General features: G+C 36.4%; 1 protein-coding gene across 1 annotated transcript in view; it reads left to right on the plus strand.

The window, feature by feature from the left end:
* The window catches only part of LOC121316382 (dystonin-like), a 189,945-nt gene that overhangs the window by 127,955 nt on the left and 39,019 nt on the right, over nt 1-22,971 (plus strand). The window contains exons 49-61 of the mRNA XM_041251459.1: nt 413-536; nt 1,052-1,260; nt 1,877-2,194; nt 2,920-3,086; nt 3,251-3,407; nt 6,301-6,427; nt 7,299-7,349; nt 8,218-8,453; nt 9,888-10,017; nt 10,716-10,915; nt 11,403-11,898; nt 13,016-14,484; nt 22,780-22,941. Coding sequence (XP_041107393.1) covers nt 413-536; nt 1,052-1,260; nt 1,877-2,194; nt 2,920-3,086; nt 3,251-3,407; nt 6,301-6,427; nt 7,299-7,349; nt 8,218-8,453; nt 9,888-10,017; nt 10,716-10,915; nt 11,403-11,898; nt 13,016-14,484; nt 22,780-22,941 — 3,846 coding nt within the window. The remainder of the gene's footprint in view (nt 1-412; nt 537-1,051; nt 1,261-1,876; nt 2,195-2,919; nt 3,087-3,250; nt 3,408-6,300; nt 6,428-7,298; nt 7,350-8,217; nt 8,454-9,887; nt 10,018-10,715; nt 10,916-11,402; nt 11,899-13,015; nt 14,485-22,779; nt 22,942-22,971) is intronic.

Below are 22,971 nucleotides of genomic sequence, written 5' to 3' on the forward strand. Positions count from 1 at the left end.
AATTAGATTAAGGAAAGTATGTTACTGGACTATGTTTTCACTTATATTTCACTGCATAGTTACTTAACTGAGAGCTTATGAAACATAATAGGCATGACGTTGTGCAGAAAGAAAGACAAATTAGGTATTGGCAGTGATGTAGCAATTTTGTATCAAACAAAAGACTAACACTGGTATTTTTAAAGCGATTACTCCAGTCTTTGATTAACTCCTATTTTTTTTAAACTAGAAAAACGCCTGCTTGTTTTACAAAATTAGAACCAAATGATTAAATCTTTTAATGCAAGTCAATTAAAGACTTGGGTAAATCCTTTGAAAATGCAGCCCACAATATGTAATATAAACGTTTAGAAGAAAAACAATCAAGATGTGACTAGCCCTAAGATGATAAAGTAATGCCGTTTAACTGCAGGCTCTTCAGGGACAGATGTCAGGGCGTCAAGGTGCTGTGGAGAAGTTGCGGAAAACAGCTGATGCTCTCATTGCAACAGAGGGGGACTTGTTGGCAAATCAAAATACAATCCAAGAAACAGTGGGTAAGTTCTAAGAATCAGATTTTGTCATGTTCTTGTTCTTTCATTTTTTTAAAACAATGGCGTTTGTTTTTTGTGACTAATTAACAGGTGACAGTCCTGATTAGTCTAATTGTTTTTCAGTAAGTGTTTTCCACCTACAATATATGCATGTTAATATGAATACAAAACTGGTAATAAAATTAAAAAAAAAAAAAAAAGTTTTTGGTAACAGTAATAATAACATGGTACAGAGATTACCTTTCTAAATCCAGAATTGAGATTGCATGCATTTAATCGTTGTTCGCGGTGGAAAGCTCCTACTATACTGTACTTTTTAGGTACTGTATAGCAGGTTATATATCCGGGCTCTTTGCTTATGAGATCATGCTAATATAAATATGCATTTAAATCATGGCTGTGTGCATTAACTTTAAATGTCTGGGTCAAATGGGCTAGTAAAGGCCCCAACAGGTTTAAAATATACATATACATTAAAGAAATGCATAAAACATTACCTTTCTGTAATCCTTTTCCAGATAGTATCGTAGAGAGGTATGATAACCTTTCCAAGGTGGTGAATGATCGAAATGAGAAGCTGCAGATCACTTTGACACGGTCCCTGAGTGTGCAGGATGGGTTGGATGAAATGTTGGACTGGATGGAAGGTGTTGAGAAGAGCCTTGGAGAAAAAGATCAAGTTCCTCTGAACTCGACTGCTATCCAAGACATGCTCAGTAAAAAGGCTGTGAGTAGATGTTTTGTTCTAGCAAAAACAATGCTGATTACTACATTAGTATGCTCACTCTAACCAAAATGTACAAGGGGGGTTGCATCAGTGACTGAGTTCAAGAGTCCAAGCAGCCTAGACAAAAGTCTAAAATGTGTTGCTGGTCACATGTCGGATTTATAAATCCATAGAACATTCTTAAGTGGCTATAAATGTGCATGTACTTGTGATACAATTGCAGGTCCTTTCAATATTCCATTACGTTGGGATTAAGATAAAAAACTGACCTGCAAATTTCAAGGCTGTATAATTTATTTGATGTTAGTGTAAGCACAACATAAGCGAGTTGTCATAGTTTATAAACTTACAACTTAAACACTATGGTGTCATGTACTTCCAGTTCATATTAGACCCTGTTAGTTTTATGGCCATTATGAACCACCCTCCAAATCAAGACCAAACTTAAAGGTCCCATCAAAACTTAGTGTTTTTACTAAGAATGTGCTGTTGGAAATTTAAAGTAACCAGCATGTTCCACATCTCCCAAGCACATGGATGGTCTGTGGCTAAGGACTGATATCCATATATATTTCAGCTCCTAACCCTTGGCTCCCTTGGTCTTTTCTTCTTTAAGGTATTAGAGCAAGATATTTCAATTCGTCAGAGCAGTATCACTGCCATGAAAGAGAAGGTAAAAAAGTTCATTGAGACAGCAGACCCGTCCACTGCTTCCTCTCTGCAAGCAAAAATGGACACCCTCTCGAAATGCTTCACTGATTCCTGCAAGAAACACAAAGAGAAGGTCACCAAACTAGAGGAGCTGAAGGACAAGGTGGAGCTGTTTGAAAAGACAGCACAGAAAGTCCAGCAGTTTGTGGCCAGAAGATCTCAGGCCCTGTCTGAGACAGATGGGCCTGGGAAGAATGTCAGTGAACTTTCACAGTTAATGCAGGTGTGAATTTTTTTGATTGCTTGATATTTTTAGGGGATTGTATTACTTAATGGTTATATAGGGGTGACTAAAGGATGTAATTTAAAAAAAAAAAACTCACGTAAGCTCACAATTCCCATATTTACAATGAACAATGTGTATAACTGATCAGTAAATTAAGGTTTCTACTCAAATTTTAAAACCATCTTAAAATGTAAAGTATGGCACATTTGTTCATTTTCATCCCCAGGAAAATTAAGCTAAACCAGTTGAGTTTTACAGTCTTTTGATGACTTAAAGGTGATGCTTGCTGAGATCATTGAGGTTTATGTATAATCAGGCTTGAAAATAGAACAGATAAACTGCTTTTATCGTACTTTATTTATTTATTTTTAAATATTGTATGACTGCCCTGATTAGAATTATGCTGTCTATAAAATATTTTCACAGGGTTCACATGCAATTCAGCTGTTCTAGTTGTCCCAGTTAATTGTAGTAGTTATAATCCAAACCTTTATCATCTAGACTGTGTAAAATGAAATATAGAAGGACTTGTTTGCGGAGTTATATTTCTATTACAAGTACAGTTCTGACATGACAGTAGTCTTAACTACATGCCATGTAATCCAGAATTACCGTCAATTAACTTTCTGCAAAACTTTATACTTTAGGCCCTGTTTGCCTTATCTTAATTTTTGCATAGCATACTAGTGTTACAAAGTAATCTATTGTTTGTAATGTGGCAGGACACAAATGCTGAGTTATTAGACCATGCCAAGGATGTTGAACTTCTACGGAATCTGTCTAAGGAACTGGCAGAGGCTAGCCCTGAGGAAAGCAATGTCCGCATTCTTGAAAAAGTGGACAATCTTTCAAAGAAATTCAAAGAGTTTGAGGACACATTTAAGGAGAAGTAAGTATTGAAGTATATGGCATTATAACACCATTTATACTCTATTTATAAACCATACAGCACTGGTAATTTACTGTAAACTGTGTTACTACCATAGTACATAACCCAGGCCCCTTTGAACTAGAACTTAAGGGACTATGTCAAAGTGTTTTTTTAACTTGCAGAGAAGAAGAAGTTTCTTCTTGTCAAGGGCAGTTGGCGGAATTCAAGTGTGCCGTTGAGTCTTTCAGAAAATGGCTAGATGAGTCGACAGAGAAGATCCCTGTTGTGAAACCAGTTTGTAATGTGGAAGACCATCAGAAACATCTACTGAAAGCAAAGGTCAGAGGAGTACAATATTCTTTGGGGATTCCTGCTAATGATGAGTGTTTCCTTTAAGATGCTTATTGTGCATGATGTGATGTAATGTGGCTGCTGTGAAAAAAATTTCTGAATGAAACTCTTCTTTGTTTTAATTTTTCCCTGAACGCCTTCAGTTGTTCTGAATTTTTACACAGTGAACTCACACCCGATCTCCACCCCCTACAATCTTACAGAGAATCAGAATCTGTGAACAGGCTTATAACTGAAGAGTTTTTTTCTCAAAACCTCAAGCCTGTGAGGTCTTGCTCGACTGTGGGGGAATTGCTATTTCCAAAAAAACAAAAAACAAAAAAAAAGCACCCTGCATGCTGTCAAAAAGATTTGGTGTGCTCCCAGACGTACTATACAAAAATACAAAAGTTATTTCATGAGACAAATGCTTCACTTCATTTTTATCCACATAGTGTTTTATAAGCTCCACAGTGGTGGGTTTGTGCAGAAGTTCCATTTGTAGGTGGCAGCCTTGAGCTCCTCAAGCATGGCATACTGGATTGTCACTGTTATGAACCAGGTAGTGAGATGGTGGCTAAACGTTAGTGTTCCGCGGTATATCGATACCTACAATGTATCACAATACCAAAGTCCTACGATACTTAATATCGGGGTAAATTAAAAAAATATGGCAGTATCACGATTTTTCAATACTGTGAGCTTTTACAACAAAACTTTGTAATTGTGTGCTTTTGCAATTTTTGCAACAATATGAACTAAGCTTGCTGATTTTACGCTTTGTGGAAGTGAACAACTACTCTACGTGAATGCCGGAGAAAGAAGCTTGGTGTGGAACTATTTTGGATTTAAGCCAGATGACAACAGCAATCTGGTTGAAGGTGAACAGCCAAAATGTCGAAAGTGTTTTAAAGAAGTGAAAAACAAGGGAGGGAACACTACCAATTTATTGAAACATCTTTCAAATCGTCACCCGGATCTCTGCCGAATGTTTACTTTTTTATTTTACCACAGTTTCTTCAGTTCTTTTAGTTTAATTTTAAATAAGTGAATCCCCAGTCAATGTTACTTATAAAAAAGGCACAGCACTAGAAGCTGATCAAAAGGGAGTTCATTGATGCTTGTTTATTTTGTCATTACAGTGCATTTGCTATAAGCTGCAAAAATATACTTTGCAGACATGTGTCTAAAACGGTACCTCGTGTCAAAAATATTAACAATGTTTTTATATTCTTTGGATTTTGTGGTAATCAGTATTTTATGTGTGTGTGTATTGTGATAGCTGTGAAACTCCTGTGTTTTGAGTTGTATGCATGAGCAGTGAAAAGACCAGGATGAATACACACTTTGCTAGCATATCAGTTTCCGTACAGATAACAGGATCAGAGTGACGCTTCACCTGCACAGGACTTTTAGAAGTTTCCGAGTCACACTGCAGCAGGTTCTGCATGAACGCAATAATAAGCACTTACAGTTTATTATAGTAGCCAGAGTGGCTGTCTTTTGTCTAATTTACTTTCTTTGCAAGATTTTTAACAGCCAAACGAGCATGATGGGCCGAGTGGCCTCCTCTCGTTAGTACAATGTCTTATGTTGTTATTTAAGGTGCACTGGGGTGTTGTTTTGATGGAGGCATTTGGGTTGAATACGCTTAAACAAGATTATGTTCTAATAGCACGTAAGAGGAAGGCATCTACATTAGTGGCCTGTTTGTTTTAAAAAATGTGGTATTAAATATAACGCTTAACTTTGAATTTTTCACTATTGAATTGCGCATGTTAACGGCATTTTTAGTGCTATCAGAAGCAATTCTTTGTCAGAAATAATTTCTTTTTAACTAATTTAATTTAATTATTTGGAAGGAGTGAGTTTCACAATATCTGACAATATAAAATTGTAAAATGAACAGATAGTGTTTAAAATGAAGGAATACAACATGTCTCTTTCCTAATGTAACACATTACTGTGTTGATTTAAAAAAAAATAACTTTACAGCGTACATGAATCAGTCAGGTTAGTCCAGTTTCGCATTTTTATTCTGTGTTTGCTTGCTACTTTCTAAAAGGTTTGAAAAGTATGGATTCATGAAGGTATTGTGTTGTAAGAAATGTGACAAACAAGAGGAGGTCCATGTGGCCCATCTTGCTCATTTGGGTGTTTATTGATCCAAGCAAGAAGCTCATCAACCCATTCCTTGTAGAACCTATTTAAATCAGCTTCCTCAACAGTGCTTCATTTTTTCATTCCTTGCTCACATTTTTATGGCACTTCTAAGATACCCCTGTATGTAAAACATCTGGCCTAGTTATAAAAAAGTCTGCTTCAAGGAAAGTATTTCTGTGCTATTTTATTATATGTAAGAATTAAGAGATTTCTTGTAATTGGAGTATTTGAAACTCAGAAATACCAGAGTTCTCTTTTTATATGGAAGAAATAAAGAACATGGTTATTAAGTATTGAGCTTTCTTACCAGTTTTATTTTAGTGTTATAGTCGGTGGCAATGACCATTGAATACACTGGAATTTGTTTTCAGCAAGAATTCCACCATGCTGTAGCATTATTAACTGTATATTAGCCTCTTATGCACTTTGTACTTGCAAAAAAAGGAGTGTGCCAGCCATTTAACATGTAATGGACATAATATCCCAAATCATAATAGTATCAAATATCATGATACTGTGCATGGTATCGTATTGAGGCTCCCTAAGTGAGGTATCGAGGAACACCAGTAAGCATACTGGCCTCCCTGAGTACCCTGTCCTGGGACGTATAAAACACACTGTACTGTACATACTGTAACAACAACATATACTGGGTTAACTGGCATTATTGTTTTACTGCGTACAGAGTGAATGAAGATTACTTGGGTACAATATGTTTATAGGTATATGTGTTTTCTAGGCCTTATTGGAGGAATGGTTATCCAAGGCTTCTATACTTCAAGAGATTAACAACAAAGGATCTGCACTTTGTAACTTAATAATTGTCCTGACATCCCCTGTGAAAACCAAGACAACAGCAAAATCAGGTACATGTGAATTTCAAGTGGACTAACTCACCAAAACATGTGAACACAGAAATCCCTTAAATGTGCTAAAGTATCTTTAAATTGTCTCTTACCTTGTTTTTGGAAGGAGTCTCTATGTAAATACAGTGAACGCATTAAAACCGAGTAGGTGTGTTATAATGTCAGCTACCTTCAGGTAAATGCAAATTTGGAAGCAAATAAATACTCTTCTGTTCTTTTATTTATACTGCTATGCTAATACTGTACAATATTAAAAAGAATTGCAGATGTTTAAAAATAAAATTGTATTTTTTTATAATATATGGCTCTGAATTATGATCCAGTAATAGAGCTTTCATGTCAAATTATATAACCCTGTATATAGGTTGTATTCTTGTGGTACTGTGTACAGTGCAGTACAGTTACAATTAAGCATACTAGAAAGGGGAATTGTTTATTAATACAATTTGATGTGATGTTTTAGAGAGAATAGGTAGAGAATATGAAATTTACTTAGGCTCTGATACAATATAGTAAACCGGTGATCAGACCTGGAACATAGCATGTGATCAGCAAGCAGAAGAATATGCACTCTTTTGAACCACATTCACAACTTTAACCCATGGGTTTTTAAATAATGTACTTTTTTTTTTTTTTATAAAATAACATTTAATATATACAAAACTGTTCTAGGCTATTGTTAAAGCTATTAACGGACTAGAACATTTTCTCTTTTTCGTGTGTGTTAACTGTAAGTGTGTGTGTGTGCGTGTGTGTGTGTGTGTGTGTGTGTGTGTGTGTGTGTGTGTGTGTGTGTGTGTGTGTGTGTGTGTGTGTGTGTGTGTGTGTAAATTAAAGCCATCATTATTCTAAACAATTCTCCTTATTTTAGGCACAGCAGTGGTAAATGATGCTGAAACTCATGCCTATCTAACCAATAAAGGTAACAAAACAAATACTAAATGTCTCTTTCTACAATACTGTGATGACAGAGGAAAAAAAAAGATCATTTTTTATTATTTTACATTTTTATAGTGCCTTTAACCAATGCGCTTTACACATTTAAACGAAATAATACAATCAAGAAAAATGGGTGAAGAAAGAATGTAAGTTATTGGGCTAGGGTGAGGCAATACAAATTAGTTGCTAATATGAAAGCAGAGGGCCAGAGGCGAGGTCAGGGTCAGACAAGCAGGGTCATAGCAGGATAAGCAGTAGCAGAGGTGCATGAAGATAGGTATGACTGTAGCCAGCCAAATGGTGCTTTGTTTTACTGGATTTTTCATTTTGCAGCATTATTAGAAATGTTCAGATGCTGATAGTTTTTGCTTATGGTAAATCTTATTATTATTATTAATACTAATACTAATACTAATACTAATACTACTACTACTAATAATACTACTAATAATAATAATAATAATAATAATAATAATAATAATAATAATAATAATAAACAAGTTATATATTGAACACTTAAAGTCCAGTAACACGAAATTGCAGTTATTATAATTTAGATATATGACATTTCGATTTGGATAGTTGTTTTTTTTTAAATAGACTATTGAGATAAGACGTAGCAGTTAGGATACAGACCAAACATACTTGAGAAATCCCCAGGATTGTTTTACTTCTGTTAAAATAAATGTTTAAGACTGAACCCTATTACATTTTTGTTATGCATGCTATGAATATCTCTGCTGACTCTGATATAGTGGAGTTGATATTCTACACGATGTGGATGTGATTTTTATGTCACTGGCAGATGACATTTATGTTACTGAAATACCTGTATTTTTAATTGTGCGCAGAGCTGACAGTTGTCCAGCAAAATATGTCATATGTCAACCATGGCTATGAAAATCTGGGGGTTCATCTAAAGGAGAACGTTGGTGAACTAGATGGTATGCTTGTCAAGCTGCAAGAAGTGCAGGATGAAGTAAACTCAGTCATGCAATGGTTTGATGACATAAATAAAACCACAGCATCTTGGGATGCCATATCTACTGAGGCTGAATCCATGAAAACACAGATGGAACAACAAAAGGTATGCAAGCAGTTGCATTTTGTTTTAGAACCACAGCGGTACAGTAATCCACCACATATCCGACTGCAGTGGGACCAGAGTAAGGGCGATATGTAACAAGTCTGATAAAATGAATCCTGTTTTAAATATCATTTTATACAGCTGTAACAATCACTATCTTCACACAGTCATTATTTTGAGATTCATCTTTTATTAGGGAACTCCTCAATCCCTTGTTTAGAAAGATACAGGGTATTAATGCTTGTGACAGGGTAGCCGTCTGCTGTGTGGATGCGTGCATTCGCTGTTGAGTGACAGGCAGGAGATCGAGACAGAGGTTGAAGTTGATACTGCCCGCAGGCGAACAGTATTTATTTAAATATCAGCACACTGAATAGCTCCCGTGACACTGCCAGCAACGGTAGCGCACGGAGCACATACAACACAGAGTACGAAAACTTTGGTAGACAATCTCTGAACTAACCTTCTGTTCAATAATAAACTAATGTTGCTGAAGAGCTTGATCATGGTGGATAAATGTTTAGGACGGACACATGATGGATTACCCTATTACGCAAAGTGTATTATTGCATATTGTTGCGGTCAAGTCAATACTTTCAAATTGACGATGCTGAGATGAAGCCTCTGACACAATTTTGTTCTGACTCAACATGCTCATAATTTGCCAGTCCAAGGAATAGGAAAAGGAAACAAGGAAATGTTTAATAGCCAGTATCCAGAAAGCTATTTAAACATGAGAACCACCAGCTCAAAGGTCCGTTTAACTTAAAAAGATAATGTTTTCTAGACAAAAGCAAAAAGAACATGTTTTATAGTAAAAAGTCTTTAATCACTTGCTAATGTTTCTTAAAATAAGTGTCCTTTAATTAAGAGCTAGCATTTGTTTGTTACTGTTATATATATATATATATTGTCTTATTAAATTATACAAATCATAGCCTTCAGTGAACACACATATTAATGCATGTGGATTTAAGTTAAAACATTTGTGTGAAACCCAATTTCCTTCCATAATTACACAACACATTCACGTATTTAAAGTAGCAAGCAGTATTTGCTGGGCTGTTTTTCTTCTTTCAGTAACAGTGTCTGTGGTGAACTGTAATGCACCAAACGTTGCTTGTTAATGTTTCAGTGTGAAATAATATTACAGCACTCTTAATCCTGTTCTAATCTTAAAATAACCGAGGCAGGTCCAAGAATCAGCTTGAAGCAAAAGCATATGCATTTTGACAACCTTTCATGGAATGAATAGAAAATAAATCATGTGTGAAGCAGATAAAGCTTGGTGCCTCTCCTATGCTCTTTTTTTTGTTTGTTTGCTTTATTTTTTTGGCGACTCTGACTTTATTTCTGTTCACAGAGAAAAGTCTTCAATGAGTATTCAAATGTAATTAGGCTTTTTTGATTAAACTCTCCTGTTCATTATTGCAGATGTTTGAAGCAGAGTTGAAACAAAAACAGGGACAACTCCAGCAGTTGAAAGAAAAGCTGTTAGACCTGCTTGAGAAGCACCCAGACTCTCCCGAAGCTGCAAAATGGAAGCAGATGTTGGATCAGATAGGTATTGTGTTGTGTCTTACTGGATTGTTAGGAAGCTCATCTCTGTTAGTCGGGTTCTTTTATAGGATGGTTACAGAAGGTTTAAGGGATTACCAACTCATAGAACCTATACAGTGTTATACAGAAATATCAGGGCTGAATCCAATAATGTCACTCATTTGTAAGATTACCTCTTTGAGGTATAGATTTCTGGGCCTTTTCAGATGTTTACCAGTATAGCTAAATCCTGTCACTCTACATAGGAGAGATTGTAAATGTTTTCCATCCATCATTAAATGTAATCTGTTTGAGTAGTCCTGGTTTTGAGCTGTGGCTGTCCTGATTTTTTTTTTAAGCAAATGAAAAAAAAAACAACAACACTGAATGCTACAAAAAATCACCATGATTAAGAATTGTCCATGTTTTTTTGTTTGCTTTGTTTTCTTGATCTTAAAATATTTTACTTAAAGTATGCATTGGGAATTTACTGTAAATTTGCTTGTTCCTAAAAATTGTAAAATTTCCAAAAATACTGAAAAATGATAGTCATTGAGATGAGGTAGAGCCATCTATCAAGCTTCCTCTTCTGAAACGTCATAGCTTTTATTCCAAAAGTAAAGTTTTATCTATGAACAGTCTATAGAAGCAAATTTCCAGTGATCACAATTCCTGTAGTGTGTTCTGGTGACTGATGTGATCCCTTATTATATTTCCATATAGATTCCACATGGAAAGACGTAAACAGCTTAATGGATGAGAGAAAGCAGAAGCTGGAGGAGTCATCCAAGAATCTTACCCAGTTCCAGACAGCTGAGGCTCAATTAAAGCAATGGCTTGCAGAGAAGGAGCTAATGATGAGTGTGCTGGGCCCTCTCTCAATAGATCCAAATATGTTAAATGCACAAAAGCAACAAGTTCAGGTAAGGTTCATGCTGCTTCAGATAGGCCTTATCTTGAACAGATCCATTGTCTGAGATTACAGATCACATTTTTTTAAGTTGTTTATATGTATAGTGGAAAGACCAGCTAATGAATAAAATGGTCTTAATAGAGAGCTGGTCTCTAGTTTGTGTCACGGAACAGGTGCCTGTGAGCTCAAGCTGAACCCTGCAGGCTAGCCTTTGTCTTCCAGAGGCTGGTACAGTAGCTTCTCGGCATTCGCTTTTCAGTTCTTGGAGTGTAAAGAGGCTATTGGCTTGACAGTGGGATTGTCGGATGCCTACTAACGTTTAGTTCTCCTGAGCAGTTGTGGGGAATCACTGAGTGAGGGAACATAATTGGACAGTCTAAATTGAAGAGAAATTGAAGAGGATGGAGTCTGCTGCATTATTATTATTGTTTTATTTCTTATTGAATATGCTACGATTTCTTTTTTTTTTAATAGTGTCTCCTGTATTTCCTTTAAAGATTCTGCAAAATGAATTTGACACACGCAAGTCTCAATACAATCAACTGAAGAAATCAGCAAAGGGCATCTTGGAGAGGCCAGGAGATCTTCCTCCATCGTGCAAGATCTTGAAGGATCAACTGGCTGCTGTTGCAGAGAAATGGGAAAATCTGACAGGACAGCTGAGTGGCAGGTCAGAGCAAATCGACCGGGCTATTGTCAAAACAAACGAATTCCAGAACCTGCTAAAAAAGATTTCAGAAAATGTGGATGCCTTGAACAGTAAATTAAACAGCCAGTCTTCTCTGAGCACCCAGCCTGATGCTGTTAAACACCAGCTAGAAATGGCAACCGAAATCTGTACCAAGCTTGGGGAAGAAAAGAAGAGTGTTGAGGAGGCTGAAGTTCTGTGCAAAGAGCTGTCTTCTTTAGTCGGTGAAGAATACCTGAAAACAGATCTTAGCAGACAGCTGGAAAGTGTCAGCAAGCCATTTAAAAACCTTGAAGAAAGAACAGGTTAGTTTGTTTCACTTATTTGGCAGTCACAAGGTTTGGATAATCATGTTCCTCATTTCCTGACAGGTTTTTACGCATCAGTGTCTTGCGCAGGCCAAACAAATTTAAATCCTTGTATAACAAGGATTGTTTATGGGTTTTTTTTTTATTTGTTTTTTTTAGTTTTTTTACCATGATTCAAAATAAACAGTTCTGTTGTTTTGAAATAAACACGTATATCTATCTGTATAAAAAAAAAATATGAAGAAACCTAATGACAGCCAGTTTTACTCTTTAACCCTTTGCAGTCCATTTATTCAGCACTTGTCAGGTCCAATTTATTTTCACACACGCTGTTTATTTCACACGCACTGTTTATTTATTTATTTTTTTTTCCAAAATTAAAATAAAATTAAAAGTCATTGAATCGCAAAAGGACACTTAGTACAGTATCTCCAGCCAAGCCACACTCCTTGTTCGCTGTGTTTTTCACATACCTCTTTATAGACGTGCATACTGATAAATCCTCTCCTGATCACTCATTTTATCAACAAACTCCTCAGTAATGTGATCCAAGTCATTATCTTATTACTATAACATCTCAAAAAGCTCTGTAAATGTCTGTGATATTTTTGAGCGCTGGATGCAGAAGAAGCTATCCACTTTGTTTATGTCCTTGTTATCTCTGTAATGCATGGCGCTATGAGATACACCCTTTTTTTCGGCTTCATTCTGCTGCTATTGGTCTCACTCGGTTATTGAAAGGTTTTCTCGGCTTTTACCGGAGAAAAAACGACTAGAGACCTGTGCTTTATGTCACTGATGTTGGACAGGGTCCGACATCGGACTGGAAAGGGAAAATTGTTATGTCTGACCTGGTCCGACATAGAACCGCAAAGGGTTAATGAAATAGTTATTATTGTCAGGTACAGAATGATATTTGTGTTACAAGATGCTTAACGCATCATAAGTAGAACTAAAGCTTCTTTATTAAAGTAGTAATCTGAATCGATGATTACCTACAGTGGGACATCTGGCTCTTTAAATATAAATATAATAAATATAATTTCAGCAGTATGTGCTAGTGTCAAATCCTAAAACAGTGTTTTATATGTTTAAATTTGATTTGTTTATTTAGGGAACTGGATACAGCAGCTTAATTCTGCGTTCGCCAGCTCACAGCAGTTCCATCAGATGTCCAAAGATTTCCATGGTTGGTTGGATGGAAAAAGACAGGAGCACTCAATGTCACCCCTAATATCTGCTGAACTTGAAACTCTGCAACAGACTATCAAGGACCATGCTGAATTCCAGAAGTCTTTGGACGAGCAAAATGCAGCATATGAAAAAGTAATAAAGGATGGAGAGACTCTGTTACAAAAGACACATGGGGCTGAGAAGTCGGCTTTACAAAGCCAGCTTGCCTTGCTTAAAGCCAATTGGGATGAATTAAAAAAACAATCCTCAGAGCGGCAGGACAATTTGCAAGTATGCCTTCAAAGAGTTCAGAAGTACAAAGAACATGCAGAAAAACTGAGTCCATGGATTGAAGAATGTGAAAATAAAGTAGCCAAAGTAAAGATTTGCATTGACCCAGCAGAAGTTGAGAGCTCCATCTCCCAGATCAAAACATTACAGAAGGACCTAGACAAGCACCGTGGAATGGTGGAGTTGTTAAATACTGCTGCCGACAGCTTGTTTGAAGTCTCGCAAGCTGACGAAGATTTAATCAGAGATGAGAAGGCTTCCTTCAACCAGAAGGTTGAAAACATGATGGAGCAACTTCAAAACAAGAAAGATTCCTTGGAAGAGATCGCACAGCGCCTCAAGGAGTTTAATGAGTCTCATAAACAAGCTGAAGAGCAGCTGTATGGTGCCAAGAAGCAACTTGAGGCCCATGAGTCTCTGGGAGCTCAGGCTTACAACAACAAACATCTAACCAACATGAAGGCACAGCAGAAAACACTTGAGACCCTAAAGACCCAGGTAGATTATCTGATAAACCTTGCACAGGGACTGGTGGTTGATGCCCCAGGTGTAGCAGGTGTATCTAACCTTCTATTACAGACAGACTCTCTTAACCAGGAGTACAATTCTGTAAACCAGCAGGTGGAAGAGAAGTGCTCATTTCTGGAAACCAAGCTCCAGGGAATCGGACAATTCCAAAACAACATCAGGGAAATGTTCTCCCAGTTTGCAGATTTTGACGACGAGCTAGACAGCATGCAACCAGTGGCCCGTGACCTGGACACTTTGCAGTCACAGAAGGATGACATCAAGAGTTTTGTGAACAAACTTCAGGAGCTGATGGTCAACACGGTGAATGCCAAGAAAAACTGCAAAAAGATGCTAGAGACAGAGGGGTCTCCAGATCTGATGGGCTTGAAGAGGGACCTGGAAGCTTTAAACAAGCAGTGCAGTAAATTGATGGACAGAGCTAAAGGGAGAGAAGAACTAGTTGGAACCACTCTCACCCGTGTTGATGAATTATACAACAAGATTAAGGAACTCTCTGAAAAACTTCTGGTAGCTAAAGAGCATGAGGAATCTCAAGGGCCAGTTGGAATGGAGACCGAGCTTATTAATCAGCAGCTAAATGTCTTCAAGGTAGGAATATTTATCTTTTCTAAAACATTTATTGCCATTTAAAATAATTCAATTAATAGCAGTTCTTGTTTTTCACTGTGTAAAAGGTAATTCACTCACTGGTGTAGACTCATAAAGTATCATTATTTTTACTGTTTAGAACATAAGTATTATAAATATGCCCAGTGGTTAAAGAAAGGGGTTTGGTACCAAAAGGTTGCTGGTTCAGTCCCAGCCACTGACTCACTGTGTGTGACCCTGGGCAAGTCACTTAAGCAACTATTGCTCCGTCCTTCGGATAAGAGATAAAAGTGAGGTCCTGGTCACTCTGCAGCAGTAGTTGTGAAGCATAGTTCACCCCCTTAGTCTCGGTAATTCGTTTTGGATAAAAGCATCTGCTAAATTACAAATTAATAAGAAGAAGAAAAAGAAGAAGAAGAAGAAGAAAGAAGAAGAAGAAGAAGAAGAAGAAGAAGAATTGAGAAAGTGATGTTATACCAGGAAGCAGAAGCATAATCTTTAAAATAAATTTTGTGGTGCTTAAAAAAATCAGCATATTCTGAAAAAGCTAATAAACAACTTTACATGGCCGGTGTTAATAATGTTGACCATGCTAATAATGCAAAAGAAAAAATATTCTACAAATAATTACAACAGATATAACAAGCAGAAAGTATATGTCTGGTTTCAGAGACCGTGATATGCACTAATCGTAAACTACCTTACCTAAGGTAACATTAGATGGTTAGTGCTAAGTGGAGTCTATAAAACCAGCCACTAGTTTATTCTCCACTTTTAAGATAATACTAAACAGATAACTGACTTACTGCATGTGAATTGAAGGTGTGATTGTAGCCTGTTACCTATAAATTGTTAAACTAGGTAAAACTGCATCTGGTTTTTGACATAGCACTACTTACTCTAAAGAAAAATAAAAAATAAAACATGTCATATCTAAAACATGTCAGTGAACACAATATCCAGTAAAGGACCATTAAATTTTGTAAAAAAAAAAAAAAAACGTTAGGAATTTTTACTTTAAAGTTTGAACTCAGTATGATCGCATAAAAAGAAGATTAAATTTAGCATTTAACTGCATCATGGGAGTATGTTTTCAATTAAGATAATGGATCTTTTAAAAAGAAAAAAAATCACCAGTATTTCTATTTTTAAGTACTGTAAACCTTTGTAACTAATGCAGTACCTAATAAACAAGAACAGAACAACAACAAATAAATAACTGCCCCTACATCAAAGAGTAAAATATTTATATAAAAAAAGGCATTTCCCTGAAAAAGAAAACAATGTAACATTTGTATTTAATTTATTTTGAGTAGTTAACAGTTGTTTGTGTTTTCTGAATGTGTAGTATGTGTGGTGCATTGCGATAGGGTCCACTTAACTTAATTTAGTCTCTGGACGTCTGGCAACAACAAAAGAGTCCCACACCCTAGGCTGTTGTTAAAGTAACATGTAGGAAGACAGCTGGGGCTCACTGTAGTATTGCCTGTTAAGGAGTCCTGGCTACAACAGAATGAGCTATTTCTATACACTGTTCATAGTGCATGTCTTCTGCACTTTATTTACCAGATCAACATGCAGAACAACACACATGTAACATGTTGTTGTTTTTCTGTTCATTAAAGGTGATCATTGTTAATATAATAATAATGTGTATTAGTAATCCAACAAATTTATCAAACTATTGGCTTTTTGTAAATTTCGTATTTTAACATAATTTCAATAGCAATAGTGCAAATATAGGTTCCCAGTTCAGTAGATGTATGGCTAATTCACAGTTGTATACCCATCTTGAAAAGCTAATACTTTTGGTGGTTTGTTTTTCTGTACATTTTCAAACTTTGGCGGCAAACGAACACTAATTTTTTACCAACTGCCAGTGATTGGGGCAGACATTGATTTTAATTTAGCATGGTGTCAATCTTTTTAGTGAATAATCGTGCTTGCACAAATGCTCCGTTCTTTTAACAAAATTACTTGATGTAAAATGAAAGATTTACTGCTTTTGAGGCCATTTTTATTGGGCTTCAGTTAACACTCCATTCCATATAAATAACCTATTGGTCAGAACCTAAAATAAATAAAGCCTGATTTAACCTTTTACAATATCTATTTAATTTATATATATATATATATATATATATATATATATATAATATATATATATATATATATAATATATATAGATATATATATATATATATATATATATACAGCAGTCGACGTCAAGACAATTTCCATTGCATTTATCTTAGAATATGTTCAGTACTGCGAGGGATTTTGCAATATGTAACAATCCCAAAGCCTGATTTAGTTTGTTTTGCCTGTTTGTTTTGTTTTGTTTTAACCAACTAGTTTTGTCTGACAAAGTGCCTATTTTAAAATTGAAATCAGAGGCTCTGCTTTCAGGTTCTGTTGATTTATGGTTGATCATCATATTAGCACTGAACAGTGTCAACTGCAGCTGAACAACCTACTCAGCATTGGTCCTATTCACTGTCATTGTGATGCCTGTGCCTGAGGGTGTTTAATAATAACTTAGCCTTGATGGGAAGTCAGCACTGTATTGATTTACTCTATTATGCTGGTCCTGGTTCCCACAGATAAAGTGTGTTCAAAGACTGTAAAGATATAATAGGCTGTCTGGCTTTGAAGATCATGACAATGCTGTTTTAGAGATACAGGTATCTTAACCCTTCAACTGCTGGAATATACTGTAGTTAATGGTGATATGGTGTGGTTATACTTTGGTATAAGCCATTTTTTCAACTCTACTGAAACCAACATGCACCTACTTGAAACTGAGCTGTTTCATTTGCAATTTTAACAAATTTGTGATCTTGATATATTCAACTGTTTAACATTTTGGGTATAAACATGTTTTAAAGTGATCTAAGCTGGTAATTCATCCATCTTGGAATCTAACCTACGGAGATCAGCGGTAAAATTCAGGGCAGGGACCGTGGGCGGTATTTTACTCTTTGGTTTAGACATTACATCAGTCTACAGTAAATTGCTGATAATGATTCATGGCTGTTTTATACCGTATAGGTTAATAAATGTGCTATTGTATCGACCACTAAGGAAAGGCTTACTCATGTCCACCACTACCCTTTCCTCATTTGCAGAAACCTGAGATTTGTGTCCTAGAATGCAGGCAGTATCTAGTGTGCATTATTTCACCAGGATCATTTTACATATTTTCATAAGACTTACATAAAGGACCTACATGGAGCATTCCCTGTGAATTTGACTACATTATGGCATACTGGGTGGTGCACGACAAGCATGCTGTACAATTATATTTTGAGAGTGCATATTTTAATATACCAACTCTTTGAAAACAGCAATTTCATGATGTTCCCTCTTACAAAGCAGAAAACAGAAAACATAATTCTAAATGAGGGTTTATGTTTGTAAGGAGCAAAGGGGAAGCTGAATGAAAACAGGTTTTTATTTATTTATTTTTTTAACTGATGTGCTGAGAGCAATTAAAAGGAAGTACTAAATGGACGTAGTGCTTTAACCGCTAAGGAAATAGTGACTAAACTATAATATGCCGTATGGATTATGACTAAAAAATAACTACGATTAAGAACGGCAGAAGCAGCTACAAGATTCATTTGGCTATCTTGCTGCTGTTCATACGAACATACTACTGATTTGCTTGTAGCTCTGTAAGGCATTTAATTGACTTGGCAATGCTTTTGGTGTTAGATTACCTGAGTGCACAACATGTGGCTGCTTCAACATTCCCATTTCATTAACAGGATATCCGTAAACTCCTAAGCAACCAGTCTGCAAAAAAAAAAAAAAAAAAAAAAAGAAAAAAGAAACTGTTTTGCATGCCTTGTATGTCACCAGATCGGTGGTGCATTTCTCTGTGTTTTAAGCCGCTTGCATTCCTCCCACTGCATCAGCTCAGTCCTCCTCTGTAATAAGACGCATGGTGGGGAGTGAAGAGATGTAAGAAGTTAATTCATGTGGGCCTGGAGACAGAATGAGAGCGTTAAAGGGGTCAAGCATCTGACAATCAACATGTGATGGAGCACCCCTAGTACAAATGGAGTTGTGGCAGATGTTGTCTGAATAATGAAAAGGGGCGTTCCTTTAAACGCACTGTCGAAGAGTGTATGTCAACTCAGGGAAAACAAGAGAGAGAGCAGTCGAGCTTTTTGTCAGCAGCAGTGGCTGGATTTGGATTCACCTTTGTTTTAAAAGCTAGTGTTTTTTTGTGGGCTGACCTTGCATTGTGAACTGAAGATAGTAGTGTTTTCAAACTCTGTTTTAAGGAACAGAAAGCAGTTTGCATCTTATAAATGGATATTATGAGGCCTTATGACATGGAAGAAGTTGGCAGAGAGCTGAGAATTTGACCATGAAAAGAATACTTTGTTTGGACTAGAAACAGAGAGGAAACCTCAGAAGTTGCAAGCTTAAGGAAGTGGTTTCAGTGGTTTGGAACTGGTGAACACAGCTGTTTCTTTGGAAGTGTGGAGCTGCAACATCATTACAGACTAAAGGAATTCAGTTACCTGGGATTTAGAGCAATGACATTGTCAAATTCTGCCAAGGAAGGAAGCACAGTCTTTTTATAATTAGAAGGACATTTTACCCACTGGTTTTGAGAGTAAGTGCATAAGCCTACTGTGCTAAAATCAATTGAGGATTACCATGCTTTGATTTATAGAAGGTAGTCTTTACTTATCAGGATATAGATGTTTTGCTATGATTTTGTTTTTAAATACTAAATATTGATCCGTGAATAGGTTCATTTCATTAAGAACATTTCTGAACTAAAACAGTAGTTACTGGTCAATTCTGGTAAATATGTAATATGTATCTAATATGAGCCATTAACCATTTGTGCACTTTAAGTAATTTAGAATAGTTGCGCTGAATATAACCTCCTCCACCTCATAGAGTGATATATCTTTTTTACACCGTGGATCACATGTTTTTAAACCTTCTGTTAACTTTTGTTGCCTTCTTTTTGTACTGACTTGTGATATAGTCAATCTACTTATAAGATGGGAAAACCATTAAGTAGACCAGATTGTTTACGTCAAAACCCAACCTGTGTAGGGAAAGGGGAGGAAGAGGATTTTAATATTGAAGACTGCTACGTGCCCCAAAGATCAATATACGATACTGTGAGACTGAACGAACAGATTGACTCAGGTTCAAAGGGCAGCCTTACCTCTCGGCATTTTACAGATCGCACCTTGCCATACAGTCACAGGACTTTGGATGGCAGCACTTTATGCAGCAATGCTGTTTTGGCATCTTCCAGCGTTTTCGAGCTGAGAAGCCGTGAAACTAACAAGCTGGACGAGAAAATGATTTTTGATGCGCTAAAGCTAAACAGTAGTATAATCAGGGCATCAGGAACAGTTTTACCCAAAACAAAGTCACACACGGAAAAGAAAGAAAACAGGCGGTCATGGAGAATGTTCGTTCCTGCCAACTTTGCCGAGTATGCCAACAGGAGCGAGGGTTCATTTGTGGACGGCACAAACAGCGTGTCGGATTTATCAAAACGGGGCAAACACAAAAGGACTTCAAATTCCCTTACTTCAGAAGAAGATTCAGGTTTATGTAGTCCAACAGTGGAAAGAGAGCTAAGACACGACACTCGAGAGAGGGGAGATGCTGGGGGGAGAAGTCTCTCATCCACAGAAGGCATCCATGTCTCAGAGGAAGACAAAACAGGTTTTACTGCCATGCCAGTCAACAAAGACCACCTTTTCACCCCAGAGTTGGCCCCAACAGGTTTATATTACAGTGAGATGACAGAAACTGAAATACCAGAGGAATCCCATACATATGCAAAAGAATGCAGTGTTGAACTAGAGGGTGATAATCATGATGACCTGGAATCTTTTTGTAGGATACCAGCCGAATTGCAAAATGGCATAAACCGCTATGACATACAAACACAATTTTACCCTAATTACAATGAACTGCCAACAGCAGAACTTTTACAAGAACCTCTGTCTCTAGAAATAGAAAGTTACTCGCCTACAGTAGTGGAAATGCAACTAGAGACTGAAGAAAACCAGGCTCTTGACAATGGAGTACACTGTAAACTAGAAAACAGTGCTACAGCAGCCGACGTTAAAAGCCTGCCCTTCTGTATAGAAGATGAACACTCCACGCATAATGGGGTCTATCCGCTGAATGGTCCAGTGATGGATGAGGGGAGTGGCAGCAGGGTAGAAACAACAGCCACAAAACCTGAAACAGACAAAAGCAGTCCCTTCACTTATAAGGTACCCAATAAACAGCGTATAGATGCTGGCCAAAGAACACTAGGCCCAGGGGTGTTTGCTCAAGGGTCAACAGAGTAAATAATTTCAATGATAAAGTACTTTTGGTTTGGTATCCTTGGTAATCAGATTCTTTCCATCTCAGATTACAAGAATCTATTTTGAGTGGTTTGTTGTACTTGTTGGCACACATTGTGTGATCCTTTGCAGCTGTATGTAAAAAGGTGTGTTTTCTGCTTGCTATCTGGACCTTGTCTTTTTAAAAGCCTTTACAGAGCACATTCTTCAACCAGCTTTTTTCTTCTAGTCCTTTATCAATACAGTGCCTTTTCATGATTATTATTATTTTTTTAATCTTAGTAACCATTCTTCATCAACTTAGTCATAAAGATACATATTACATCATGGAATAAAGTGGTTTCTGAGATTCTTAGGTGAAAGGACATTAACAGCTTGTAGCTGTCGCCAGCAATTAGTGAATATTTGGGTTTATCAGAAGTTTAAAATTTTGTACCTAACATCTTGGCCTCAGCAGTTTTGAAGTATTTGGCAAACAGCCAGTGATAATAAAATAGTGGGAGTTTATTTTTTATTTTTTGTAATTAGGTAATGGCTTGAGTGTTTATCTTTTATTCTTTTATCTTTTATCTTTTAAGGTTAAATTAGTTTGCTTGAATTTTGACCCTGGGAGTTAGACAACAATTATGAGAAAACATAGAAATTCATACTAAAGACAGAAAATATAACCATAGAAAGCAATAACATGTTTATTTTCTGTTTAATTTTTTTTACACAATTATATGCTAATGAGCTTTTTGGTTGGGTTGTCTTTTCTAGCAAAAACAATGTCTAAATGAACTTATTATTTTAAATTACATTTCACCATTATCCATAACAGTCATTTAAAATGTATAGCACATATATAGGCATAAAGGGAATATAGGGGAAAAAAACATTTACTGAGCACATAATTTGTCATCTTGAACATACAAATGTAGGCCATCACTTTTTGTTGGAAAATACAAATGTACTTTTTCCTGTTGTTGTGCCAAAGTCTTATCATCAAATTCAGCCCTCATTGATCTACTGTCTCTTAGTGGCCTCGGCCACCTCTACTTGTCTCCTATAAAACATGCTTTTTGTTTCATGCAAAACCAAATATAGATTTACATTGAAAAACAAATTAAATGGGCATTCAGAACAGAATCTTGGAGGCACTTTTTACACACATAATTGTGGGAGTCTGGGACCAACTCCCCAGTATTGTTGTTGACGCTGACACCCTGGGATCCTTCAAGAAGCTACTTCATGAGATTCTGGGATCAATAAGCTACTAACAACCAAACAAGCAAGATGGGCTGAATGGCCTCCTCTCATGTGTAACCTTTCTTATGTTCTTAAAAAACTATGAATATATACTATACCAACTGAAATCTGAAGTGGATTTAAAAGAAAGGCATCACATACTGTCTAATTCACAAACAATACTACTGAGTAATATTCACATGACTGGTCTGGATTTGTGCCCTTTCTATGAGATACATTAATAGTTATTCAAGCTCTGATTGGCTGCAGTAACCTTGAGAATTGCACAGACCAATATAACTTCAAAGAGTTCTTAGAACAAGATAACTTTATAAGTTTGTCTTCTTTGTGACAGTTAGTAACTTAAAATGTTGCCATCTACTGTACTTCAAATAGCAGATTAACAGTAACGAGAGAAGGCTGTTTCCTTTTTGTCTTTCTGAAGCTCTCTTGTATTTGTCATGATACATTTCTGTAAACTGTACAGCATTTTGCATTTCGGATATTACACATTTAGTAACCGTAAGGAATTAGGAATGTGTTAAAGTAAATATTGGCACAGACTTTAACGTGGCTTATACTGTATGTTTGAAGTAAAAAACAAAAATAACAAATCTTATAGATACTCCAAAACTTGCTGATCTCTTGCGAAAAATGTATGTTTATTTTGTGTATTTGAGTAAGGGTATATGATCAATTTTTTTGCTTTGATTAACCATAGGTATTCCAAAAAGAAGAGATTGAGCCTTTGCAAGCTAAGCTACAAGATGTTAACTGGCTGGGTCAGGGCCTTATACAGAGTGCTGCTAAAAATGCCAACACCCAGGCTCTCGAAGGTGATCTCGAGGATGTTACCACAAGATGGAATACACTCAACAAAAAGGTGTTTCATTTTTATCATTTGTTCCACTCT

This window comes from Polyodon spathula, chromosome 5 (genome assembly GCF_017654505.1).
Source record: "Polyodon spathula isolate WHYD16114869_AA chromosome 5, ASM1765450v1, whole genome shotgun sequence".
NCBI lineage: Eukaryota > Metazoa > Chordata > Actinopteri > Acipenseriformes > Polyodontidae > Polyodon > Polyodon spathula.